The 13,202-nt window shown below is 38.2% G+C and overlaps 1 protein-coding gene across 1 annotated transcript in view; it reads right to left on the bottom strand.

The window, feature by feature from the left end:
- The window catches only part of CALCRL (calcitonin receptor like receptor), a 62,824-nt gene that overhangs the window by 15,789 nt on the left and 33,833 nt on the right, over positions 1 to 13,202 (bottom strand). The window contains exons 3-8 of the mRNA XM_048308877.1: positions 12,710 to 12,854; positions 11,123 to 11,233; positions 10,087 to 10,199; positions 7,649 to 7,740; positions 2,366 to 2,492; positions 821 to 974 (exon numbers count right to left, since the gene is read on the bottom strand). Of these exons, the coding sequence (XP_048164834.1) occupies positions 821 to 974; positions 2,366 to 2,492; positions 7,649 to 7,740; positions 10,087 to 10,199; positions 11,123 to 11,233; positions 12,710 to 12,854 (742 nt within the window). The remainder of the gene's footprint in view (positions 1 to 820; positions 975 to 2,365; positions 2,493 to 7,648; positions 7,741 to 10,086; positions 10,200 to 11,122; positions 11,234 to 12,709; positions 12,855 to 13,202) is intronic.

Consider the following 13,202-nt stretch of genomic DNA (forward strand, 5'->3'; position numbering starts at 1 on the left):
GTTCTCACTGGTATGAGGACAAAGTATCAATACCTTGCTGGGTATTCAGAAAACAACTGTGAAATTAGACTCAACAGATCAAGCCAAATGAAAAAATTTGAAAAGAATAAGCAAATTAGTCATCTGAGGCCCTTGACACGCTGGTGGTACCTGATCTTCAGGAGCTGGTGAGCACCTGTGACCTTCCAGCCACGTCTCAGCTGTGCCTGCAGTGGGACAGAGTGACCCAGGTACCAAGTCACATTAGAGCTGTGTGCGCCCATACACCGCATCTGCAGAGAGCCTCCACTTTCACTTTGTGAATAAGCCCTTGTGCATTATCTGAAGTGACCAGGCTTGTTAGCTTTGATACCGATACTACTTGAGATCTTCTGTTACAGGTATTCTGTGTTTGCTTAGTGAACAATACAGGTCAAATGGAGCTGTTGGAAAAATAAATCCTCGACCATCTCTAACTCAGTTCTGACCCTCTACCCTAGGCACGGCAAGACTTCTCTGAAAACAAACATTCATTCCTGAATAAACATCTTCGAGGTGAGGAACAATGAATAATTACTTCTTAAGGTCTTTTTTATAATAGGAGACTATTTTCTCTATACAAAGGAGGAGTCACTTCCTGACTCCAGAAATGCATAATCTCTCTCTCGGCAGAGAGAGCTTCCTACATTAATATTTCTAAGCTTGTTAAAACACTACAGAAAAAGACTGGGGGTGTGCGCCATTGTCACTCAAAGCTACAGCTCAGAGAGGCAAAGGTACGGATGTTTGAAGGAGGAAGAGGCTGCATTGACCTGAAAATACACAAAGTGAAATCACATACCCCAGCCAAGAAGGTAATACCACATCAAGTGCTGCTTCTCAGCAAAAACAGCCACCACAATCAGAGTATGCAGGTAAATGCCTTCACACAGCATCCAGAAGTAGTTGCAACCCATCAGGTACAGGTAGATGAACTGTGACACTTTGCAACTAACCTGAAGGGAAAAAAAGCAGAGCATAACATAAATCTTTAATTTGCAGAAATCTCAGAGCTTTATTTGCAAAGCAGAAAAAAATACTACTCAAGGTAATGTTTATTCTGTTTTCCACTACAATTACACATTTATTTACTTTTTAAAATAGAATTTTCCGGGCATTACAATCCCATACTTTATGGTGACATTAAACTTAATAACTGAGTCTGGGTTTTAATTCATATGTGAGGACCCTGAGATCCTCAAGTGTGGTAGAATGCTGTAATGATATTTTGCCTTATTGCAAACCTTGCCACACTTAACCATTCCAAATCCTTAATTATCTGTTAGTAACCACAGAAGAAATGTACTTTGATGTGGGTAATCCCCTCTCAGTTTTACTCACCACAACATATAACTACTCCAGAGAACAATTCATGTTTTTAAAATGCTTACAATACTTATGATTCTAACCTACTCATAACTGCACCTAGGGACCGAGAGCTTGCAGCAGGTTCTGGAGGAACCTAGCATTTATTTGTATTTATCTTTGTTCAAAATATATTCTACAATTTAAATGCTATAATATAATTTATTATGAAGTCTAAAATGTGAGGTTGTGAACAAGGAGCAACAGCTAACTTGCAGATTGGTCACATGAAATCCTTTTTTCCCCCTCTTTCCAACATGTTTGATTGTTCTATTTCTGCCACTTGGCTTAAAACAAACCAAAACCCAATATTGTTTTACCATTCTCTGCTCCCTCACTCACTTGATGATGATTATTATCAGCTATCTCAATATGTATTCCAGGACATTGATGACTGCTTCTACAGGAGAAAGAGAAATTATCTTTTTACTCGATTCAGCTTCTGGAGTTTTGCCCTAACTTCCACAGAATTAGAATTTATCTTCCATGTCTAAATAACAATAAAGACAGAGCTAGGGATTTGTTTGTTTAGGTATTTCATCTTTAGGGTCTCCTGTTGCAAAAATAAATTGTTCTTATTTCAACTGAAGATGGCCAAGTTAAAGCCATGAGAAACCAGCAGACAGATCAAAAATACCTTGCAAAACATTTTTTCCTGCCCTTCCATGGTGAATACAGCTGTCAGCCTCCCTGACATCATCTAGAATAGGCTTCCCTGCAGTTGTTTCAGGGCAAAAGTGACTCTGTGGAGCTTCAGTAAGCTCAGTCTCTTCAAGCACTTTTACTATTTCACAACCTCGAATGTGCAATGTCCTGAGCCCTGTGAGACATCTGCTGTACTGCATCACACGGACACAGCGTTAGGAGTGCTTTAACCTCACTATACACAACATTTCATCAGCTCTGCAGCTCCCACCTCTGCTGCGCTGCTCAAGTTATTCACATACAAATAAACAAGGCTGTCAAATAGACTTTCACTTACTGGGTTAGTTGCAACTAATTCCTGGTTGTTGGCAACTGCTGTCAGTGAAATTATTGTTACAACAGAGTTGCAAACAAAAGAGAAAAACAGATTTTTATGCAGGGTAATCCTCTGGCAACTCAAGCTCCTAGAAAAGATAAACAAGAACAAATGAGTACATGGGAGGACAACTATGTGTACCTGGGGACAACTCTGACATTTTGAAATGCTAGAGCTCTTGATTTTACTAATAAGTCTTACATCAACCCTTTCTTCAGATCCAGAGCAAATTTCATACAATGACATGAAAGGTAGCACCTTTGCTTAAACACCAACAGGAAGAAAGCAAATACATTTAGGTCCAATATGTTTATAGTGAAGGACCTGCTTTGTAGTGGCCCGCTGAAAATTATCTGAATGCTGATAATAATTTTCAGAAGAATGACTTTTTTTTTTTGGTTAGTATCTGAAGAATTTCCCAATTACCTATCACACCTGAGCTTGACGAAGCTGTCTTACCCTGTTTCCATTTACCCAAATCTGTCCAGATCTTTTGAGGATAATTCCCTTTTACTCATATTCTTGTCATTTTTCTTCCTTCAGCCTAAAGGCTGAAGAAACATTTAAATAAACAAAATAATGCAAATCTCACCCTGATTTTTGTGTCTAACTAAGTTATAAACAATTTATAGGCTATAATTAGAAAATCACTAAAGAACTGCATTAAATTGTGTTGATTTCTAAGGTTTGCTTTTAATCTTGAAATAAAATTAAAGAGAGAATTTATTTGGAAGGGCTTTTTTAAAAAAAACCCCAGAGATTCAACAATATCAAACAATGTTGAACTTAGGTGCAGCAACTTTCTGTTTTCCTGCCATTCTAGAGGAAGCAGGAATAACTCAGTGTATTCCAAGAGGCGGGACTGCTTCTCATTCAAGTTTTTCCAGTGAACTCCTGGATTGCTTTGGAGAAAACAGCGACTGAAGCCTCTGCTGCAGTCTGTGCTCTCTAATCTGCCTGTCTCCAGTTAATGGCCAGAGAGATGGAGTGCAGCTGATTGACACTTTGGAATGACCAACTGGGGGAGAAAATCTACCACTTACACACATGCCACTGCTGCTCCCTGAGAGAAATCACAAACACATTCACAGGGGCAGCAGGGGACATGACTAAATTGTCACCCAAGGGGAAAAAAAAACAACAGGCTTTCTGGCCTCTTCAAATAGCATGCCTGGAAGAAAAGATAAAGGGGGAACATTGGTGATTAATTTCTAATTTGAGAGGATAGAAGGGAGAACTTTGTATTTTTTCAGAGAAGTGCAGATATGGAATATTCACAAAGGCTGGAGGAATAAATTGAAAACTGGTGACAGATGAAACAACAATCAATGTGACCCAAAGGAAAAAAAGGACAGTCCCAAAAGCTTGGTGATAGGGCAGATCTTGGCTGCAACCTTTGCAGTTCTCACAAGAGCTGTGTACAAAGCACCCACAGATCCCTGGACGAAGCTCACAGGTTTGGGTACACACTGTGCAAGGTCTGAGACAGTCCGAGGCCATGGCACTACAAACAGGGGAAGGAAACCCCTCTAGACACCAGTGCTGCCATTCAGCAAGGACCTACAGGAAACTTTGGTTGCCATGTGTCATTTAGCTGAAAAAATACAAAAGAAAAAGCCTCCAAAATACAGAAAACAGGGCTGCATATGAACTTGAGGAAAAAATATATTCCATTAGGCTCTTTAAGGTTTTGAGTCTTTTGTTTTAATGCCCCAAACATACAAACTTTAATTATTATAACATGCAGGGTCTTATGGTCTTTGAAAATGTATTTTTATATGGTTTTTTTCCTATATGGTTTACATATGAAAAGAGAGACAATACTAGATTCCAGCGAAGGGCTTTGTGTAAACAAGTCCTGAAAAACTCTGGAATTCTGTCTGCTTATTGTTAAGACTCAAGGCTCAGGCAAGGAAGAGCACGTACAGCTAATGGGGCCATCTCTCCGGGTCATCCCGCAGCTGTTCCTGTTGAATATTCAAACACACCCATCCACACCCACCTCCACCCATGCATGAAAGGATTGAAAGGATCACCGACAAGAAACAAAAAGCAAGACTGATGACATTTAAAAACTGTTTTTGGTAATAAAAGGATCTTTCCTAAGCTTCCCCACCCTCCCTCTTCTGTTATCCTTCCTATATTCCTTTTTTCTGACTGTTTTTCTTAATGACATAATATCCTTTAATCACTTCTCATATTTATGACCTAAAAACATTTGAATGACCAACCCTTCAATTAAACAATGTGTATTAAAATAAAAGCAGACTTCCTATTAAATTACCTATTTCCCTTCCTATTTAAACTCCTGTATATCTTGGGAATTAGGGAAAAATTAATTTCTCCAACATTTCTCCAAAAGAAAAAAGGGTGACATTTTCAGAAGCCCCTAAATGAGTTTAAGATCTAAGATTTTAAGGTATTCCAATACTGCAAAACTCAAGCAGTGAGATCCATGTGTGCATCTAAGGGGAATTATCTGTTCAGATGACATTACTGAAAGTGACTCAGCCAGCTCCTGCTCCATAACAATCCAATAATCAGTGCTTTGCCCACTCTCTCTTTAACACAGTGTTGCTCTCCTCTGTGGAAGCTGTCATGGGATTTGACATGACACTTGATCAACAGCAAGTCTTTTAGATCAGGTGGGTTTCTTTGGGTTTTTTTTTGGCTGCTTTGATTTTTGTTGTGGGGGGGGATGGGGACACCTTTGAAACTATAGCTCCCCTTTATCCGAAACCACTGCTTTTTTAAGTACTCTCTTGCCTCTTTTTTCATTCTTTATGAAAATCCTACAACTATTTTAACATTTATAACACATGCATGATCTCGAGTATGGAACAGAATGAGAAAGCAGAGACACTGCAGGAGTTACTTTTATGTCTCATAGATGAGTTCTCAGAGAAGTTCAGACTTCCAAGCTTATGACCCATTTCATACTGTTAAACCAAGAACTCCAATGCACTTGGGGAACACAAGTCACAAACTGGACAAGTATTTCCAAGGAGAAAATTTTCTGAAGAAAAAACAAAATTTAAAATGCAAACATAAAATGTAGAAAAATTTTAGTCCTAAAAAATAATTCAAGTCCCAAACAATTGATTATTTCCTTTGGGGAAAAGTTTCAAATTTCTAGTCAAATCTAAAGATATCCCAATGATCAGAAATCCAACAAATGCTGTCCAGAAGCTGTCAGTCAACTTAGAGAATAAACTTTTTGGAAATGACAAATTCAAAGACACCCCCCACACTGGTACCAAAAAAAAAAAAAAAAAAAAAAAGGCCACCTGTTAAAGCTATGAATAATTATCCAAGCTTTAGCTGATACATAATACATCCTGGTATTAATCTAGGTCCTTAAATACCCTTCTGCTACTAAAAATACTTTAGAGGAACTGTACATCCCAAGAGAACAGCTTGCAGAGGACTTTCTTTAGCTTCCTTTGAATTTTGTAATTTCCTTTTATATCCCAACATAACCACAGTCTAGAAAATGTGGTTTGTGGGTCTGGATTGAATCCATGCGGTTCTCTGAGCAAGGATGATCCTGCTACCAGAAATGAAAATCCCTGGATGGTTAGACAAACACAACATCGTATGTCACAGGATGGCAGCAAAGCAGATCACCTGCTTTTGCAGTAAGTACCACAAGCAAAGATGAAACTGGTTTTCATATTATGGTATAGAAAAACCACGCTTGACTCTGTGAATTTAGAAAATCATATCCTACTCCAAATCTTTTTCTTTTCCCCTGTGTTAAAGCATTTTTCCTGTCACATTAGATATTTAGTCTGCTAAGCTTTATGACATTTATTGCAACAGTATAGACCTTTTTTATGCAACATCAAAGTTCTTATAAGGACTCAGCCATTTCACATGTTGAGTTTGTGGAAGGAAAGTGAATTTGGAAAGGGGAAGCATTGTTTTTACAGGTCATACAAAAATAAATTGATTAAAAACAATTATCTGTGTTTTCCTCCTGAAACGAGATCAGAAAAAGCTGAAATGTCATTTTGATTACTGGACTTCAAAAGAAAGGCTACAAAGTGGAAACATTGTTTGTTGGGGATTTGCAGAAATGTTGTGGAAGCCTGGGGAAATAATGCACAGCTAAAGTGAAAGCATCGTTTCAGCCAGATGGGACTGAAAAGGAGAACTTTATCATCAGCTGCCTCCACCTAATTAATCAAAGTCCACAGCATGAGAAAAGCAGCATCCACTGCCAGTGTATCTGCTACTCCTATGTAAATGCCAGGAGGAAATGCAGGCTGGAATGAGGCAGCAGGGTACAGTGGTAGGAGTAGGTGAGCGCGAGGAGCAGATGTGTTTGCCAAGGAGAAGGGATGCACAAATCATTAAACCAGGCCAGGCTGACATGGGGAGCCCACACTGGGCACTGCAGCAGCTGGCACAGGGAACAACTTGTCTTTCTCAGCTCTCCTCATACGGCAACACCCCAGGTTTCACCTTCCCACCAGGCCTCAGCAGCTTCTTAAAGGAAAAGAAAAAGAAAAGGAGTCTTTCATAGGGAAGGAAAGAAAGTTCACAAGATATGAAGTAATAAGACTAATTTGAAAAGGCCTGTGTGTTATATTATGAGCTGTTGTGACAGGGTGATACACTGCTCAAACTTCCTTTTAAGAAGGTGACACAGTAACTGTTAGTCAGCAGATGACAAGCCTATCATACACAATGCTGTGAATAAAAAAATGGGATTTTTTTTGTTATTCCCATTTCTACTGCAGATCTTAGCCTTACTTTCCTTACAGTTGTCATACTTTGTGGGTACTGACTTTGGAATGCTACTGTACCTATCAAATGTCATCACTATTTTGGTTTCCACTTGCTCTTTAGTTCAGCTGATGCTTGGCATAACACAGAATCATAAAACATCCTGACTTGGAAGAGACCCACAAGGATCATTGACTCCAATTCCTAGTATCCATACTGTAATTTATCACTAAAAAATCCATACATCACAAACCCAAAATGAACAAGCATTTTTCCCATTTCCTATTTTCAATATATTCCACAGGTTTTGGGTTGCAGGTTTTTAATTTTAGATATCTGAGAAAGGAAACCTCCTTTTTTGTTACAATATAATGTCCAATACCAAAGCTATATACTGGCTTTCTTCACCTTCCTGCTCCATCTAATTTCATTTGGATGGCTGGTGTCCCAAAGTACTGAAACCAGGATTGTGGCAACCACTGGTATTTGATAAAGGATTTTAAATATACTTACTTAAAATAAAAGAATATGCCAAGAGAAATCAGAAGTGATGCAATTGAAAGGCCATGTCCGATGATGGCCAAGTAATACAAGTTCAGAGCAGTCTGTAACACAAAAACAAAGCCAAGTGATTCAGACACAGCTACTGCTGATAAAGCACATATTTATACATCTCTTCTGCAGTTAAAGTGGCTATAAGACTAATAAGAAAAAAAACCCAAAACCATTTCAGGTAATTATGGAACAAGTTCAGAATCCTGCCAAACAACATCCTACTAAAATCTCTCTCCCTAGGGAACACAGCAGATTAATTGAAGTAATCACTAAAATTTACCTCTTACCAGTTAAAACACCAAGTTTCCAATATACACTACTATGGTTTTTTTCTGAGTATTTATATAACCTGGCTATTTAAGTTCCTGTACTGGCTGCATTGCTGTCTGAGGCTTGATTCCTCTCTTAACACAACTCCTAAGGAAAACATGTGCTTGCTGTATGAATTTATGTATTTTTTCCCCATAGAATGTTTTTTCTCAGCATTTAAAGATACTTCCTTCAAAGTAAGCTGTGATTATGGTACTGGAAATTCAGTTTTTATTGAGCATTTAAGGAAGGGCATGAAAAAAGTTAACAATTACTTAAAAATAGTGAAGACTGAGCATATTAAATAAGCCTACAGTCAATCATGGAATTATGAAAATCTGGGTAGATACAAAAGGTAAGAAAAAGGAACTGGTGATTTAATATTTGGAATATCTTCATGTTATCATTAATTCTTGTAGCTAATATATTAATTAACTAATTAATTATATCAGAAAGTAACAAACCTTTGCTTTCAGTCATGGAATCTGTCTTTCAAAAAACTCTTGCTCCATTCAATGTAAGATTATCATTTGGCACGTAACAAAAATGAAGATTTTCAGGTTGAACCTTATACTCTCCCAATAAAGCACAACTATTTGGGTTCCAGAGGGAGAAGTAGAGCACACATCCAAATGCTCACATACTGAAAACTCTGTGTATCCTCTCAACTTATCATTCCAAGTTAGGACAGAATAATTGCAGCTTGCTATATACACTGACTTTTGAGATAATATAAAGAGATTGCAGGTAAAGCTTTAAGTAGGTTGTAAGATGACACAAGGGTAACTCTTTGTATGTGCTAGAAATTTTCAAATTATAATTATTTTTAAAAATGAGATAACTTCCTTAAAAAACACCCAAATGGCAATGCAATAGGTGTAAGTGGAACTTACTATGAAATTTGGAAAGTGAAAAATTTGGGAGTGAGAAAAATCAAGCGTTACCCCCAAATGCTAAAATTTGAGACGTGTAAAGGACAACAGCCTTTCTATGACAGGTCCATATCCTGTACCACCCCCTCACTCAGTGACCAATCCAGGCAGAGGTGCATTTTAAGGATTTAGAGACTTCTCCTCAATTTAGAACAGGCACAAAAGCATGGTACAGCAGGAACCACTGAGGGCAGTAACAATGAGAACTGAACAACGCACAACAGCCACAGTTATTGTGCAGTGTCTCATCTGCCTTCCAAGCAAAGTGAAGGGATAATGCTGCTGAGCGTAACAACACAGAGAGCAGCAGCAAGGCTTTCTTTGGAGCTTTTATTCCATACAATGGCTTCAGATTTGTGACAGCATTGAAATATGCTGGCAAAATAGCCCAAGGGAAACTACCTCATTATTCATAAAGAAAGATCATCATAGATCTGCTCCTTTCTGAATAATATCCTCCATTCCCAGCCAAATATTAGCAAGAATCAATGAATTACGGCAATTCTGCTAATAGAATTAAACTGCCATTAGCAAAATCAAAGTCTCATGGTTTGAGAAAAAGCAATAATAAAGTGCCTTATTATCATCTGTAACCATCTTTTGCCCAATGTGGTTTTTAGGTAAGTACCCCAAGGCATTCAACAGCAATGGCGCAGTCAGTTAGAAACTCTCTATTACACGTCAGATTTCTTGACACAGTCTGCTATTTCTGAGCCCTTTAACATGAGGTCCAAATTAATTTACAGACTATCCTGGTCTGTAGTTTATAGCCCTGGTTCTTCCCATAACTGAATGTTTGATAAACATAAGGAATATTAGTGGACATACAGCTGGGGAACGGGGCAAAATACGCAGTTTTGCCCATTGAATCCTCACATATCACAAAGTATAGCAAAGAGGTCAGTTAGAGATTTTTTTTTCTTCTTCTAAATCTTTTAATGGATGGGCATGTTCAAGATGAACCGAAGTCTATAAAAATAGCATTTATACATAGACCCACACAGGTATGTGTGGGAACAGAGCCTACTTTTGGTATATAGAAAACTACTCAAAGCATTGTTGCATCAACTCTGCTGCCTTTTGAGTTTTGAAACTTGTAAAGATTTTCAGTTCAGTTTCTTGACACTGGTATCATGCACTCATTTCTTTCTTTACCTTCACTTTTTCATGTGTATAGATGTTGCACTGGGTGTAGTTTGTCCATGTCCTGTTGCTTTCTGGGTGTCTAAACCAATTCCCATTTGGATCACAGATCTTCGTAACTTTTTCTACAATCAAAGTTGATGGAATGAAAAACAAAAGAAGAAAAGTGAAAGAAAAATACAGCAGTCAGCACTGAAGTTCTATTTCCTGATGCCAAGTATTTAACAAAGATTGGCAAACAAGTGACAGCTTTATTAATATGACTAGAGAGACTTCGCTTGTTACTATGAATTCTGAGAAACTTGAGGCCATTGCTTTTGCTTGGCAAGAGCAACCAATGATGTGATTTTCCTTAAGAAAACAAATAGATTTTTCTTCTCCAATCCATTAAGTATCAAAATACATTGAACTAAGTGAACTACCAGATGAAGTGACAAGAATATTTAAATGGCTTGTTTAACATCCAAGATGGAAACTAAAGCCTAACATCCTACCACTATAAATTAGTACTGGACAGGAGGGAAAATATCAACAGTGAAACTGCTCAAGAACCAAACTGGAAAATTGCTGGAAACACAATGATTTCTATCATCAAATAGAAAGAGGCACAAAAAGACCCAGGGAAATACAAAGTGCGCAGAAAGAGACAAGACTAGAAATGTATGACATTTTCCACATGCTCACAAAGCTAAGCCCACAGAAACAGGAAATGATTCTAAGTGGGACAAACTCTCTGTCAACTTCAACTTTTAAACTGAGGTAAAAGAGTAAGTCATATTTCTGCCTGTCTGTCAGAAAAGCTCATCTCTAAGAGGAAAGAACTGTGATCTAACTTCAATTCCTACTCCCTAATCTACAGAATTCCCAGAAAAGAAAATAAATAACTTGTCAGTTTTCTATGTGATAAAAGGAAAATGCAAATAATGCGTCTCAAGTTTCTGAAATCCCAGAGCATTAATGACTTGAGTGAGGCAAACAAAAGACATCAAGCCCCCAGACCTTCATTTCAACGAGAAATACGTTGATGTAGAAGTCAGTGCACTCATACCTGATGGGTTGAAATCCTGAAAATAGTCAGGACAACGCTGCACTGACACGGTTCCGGCAGCAACATCGCTCCAGCACAACCAGCCATCCCAGGTCCTGTTACAGTAAGGACCTGCAAACAGATAGAGACCTGGGAATAAAATAACTCTTGTTTCAGAACAGTCTTTCAAAGGTAAGATGTGGGACTGGGTAAGGTAGGTTTGCAGCAATGAGGAAAAAAAAAGAAAAAGAAGACTTAGCATTGGTTGGTTAAAACTTCACTTAACAGAGATAGTTCCTTACACATACATTTCTTTGAACATGTTTAAAAATCTTTTCTCATTCACCTTGAAATGGCCTACATCTACAATTTGCAAGCCTCAGATCTAGGGCATGGTGGGCAAAAACCCCCTAAATGGATTCATCTCAATAATGTCCCTTAGCAAAGAACCTCATGCTTCCAAAGATGGTTTTACTGATTTTTTTTATATTTTGGATGTATACCAAGCCTGTATATATGTTTCCTCGTTCATAGAAAACACAGTGGTATCCCAGAAGCCACAAGAAAGCCTGGCTGGGAGGAGCCACACTGGCTCTGCCTCAGGCTGAGCTGAGCCTGCAGCAGTCACTGGACAAACACTTCCCCAAGTGCCCCAGGAACAGGGAATCCAGTGCCCCTCAAGAGCCTGTTCCAATGTCTCATTCCTCACACACATTTCAACATCTAAAATACACCTCCCTTGAGAATGAGCTGGCGTTTTATAAACACCTTCTTTCCCAAAAGGCACACGGAATGACTGACCATCTCTACAAATTTGAAGATGTTTTTATTAATCTCACTTCAGTTTTCTTTTAAAGACTTAATAATGTCCCCATCTCAAAGGCTGCAGTTTTCAAAAGTCATGTTATTCCTCCTCATCTGAAGATTTTCCAATTAATGCAGATCCTTCTGAAGCTGTGAAGCCCCAAACTGGGCATAAGCTTACACTGCCATACTTGTATCCATTTCTGACCTCCAGGCACTCAGTTCCTTCAGAGAATCATTTCAGATGAGAAGAATCTCTTTGTAAAAGAACACAATCCCCTTTGCTTGCCTCAAAAGCTATTCAGTATTTCCAGAAGCTACCAAGTGAATACAGCAACGGGTGGAGTGGCTGAGGTCAGCTTTGAGTGACTTATCAGGAAAAGCAATAATGACACTATCACAACCCTCAGAACAGGGAAACTGTGTGGATTAAGATACTTACAAGTTTTAAAGGCAGATGTGACCAGGCAGACAGAGGTATTATAAGAGCATGAAATGAAATAAGGTGGTAAGATTAATTAGTCATGATTTTTTAATATAGATATCTATTTAAACTAACATTTCTTACTTCATCAGAAAGAAGAGCTTTGTGTTATATCAGGAGTGGTGCTATGGGCAGGTAATGTAACATATTACTTCATGCATCCCAAAGTGATGTTTATAAAAAATTGGGCAAATATTGTTACAACCTGAAAAATAATTGCTAGCAAGACAAGAAATTAATATAATGAAAGGATCCTGAATTACTGTAATTATATCCGTTGACCACTTGCTTTAGTAAAAGCTCATAAGGAAACAATCTACCTTCTTTCTTGTGGATAGGATCTTGCATAATCTTCTGGTAGCATTCATACTGGGCTGTCATGATTTTATTCCGTGTAACGCTCAGCTGGGCAAAGTCCATTGTCGTGTTCTGATGCCCCTCAGATGGTGTAGCAGTGGCAAAGAACTAAGAGGAAAAACACGTCTTTTAGCAAACCACATACAAGCTCCAACATCAATCTTTTCAAATATTATCCTTTAAATATTATTTTACTGAAAGAGAATGATCTTCCAATCTTATTACTGACAATATGATTTTATGTATTTCTGGTTAATTAGCAATTCTTACTACTGAATCGTGATAAATGTCTCCTGAATGAGCATGGGGGAGGAACAATTGGCAAGATTTGTAAATAATAATGGCAACGTGCATAGAAAGCACTGAGACGGTCACAGGGATACAAACAGCTTTTGTGAAAGCCAGTGAAATGTATCAAAGTTCAGTCTAAAAGACATTTCAGTCAGACCCAAAATG

Source organism: Corvus hawaiiensis, chromosome 7, assembly GCF_020740725.1.
Source record: "Corvus hawaiiensis isolate bCorHaw1 chromosome 7, bCorHaw1.pri.cur, whole genome shotgun sequence".
Taxonomy (NCBI): domain Eukaryota; kingdom Metazoa; phylum Chordata; class Aves; order Passeriformes; family Corvidae; genus Corvus; species Corvus hawaiiensis.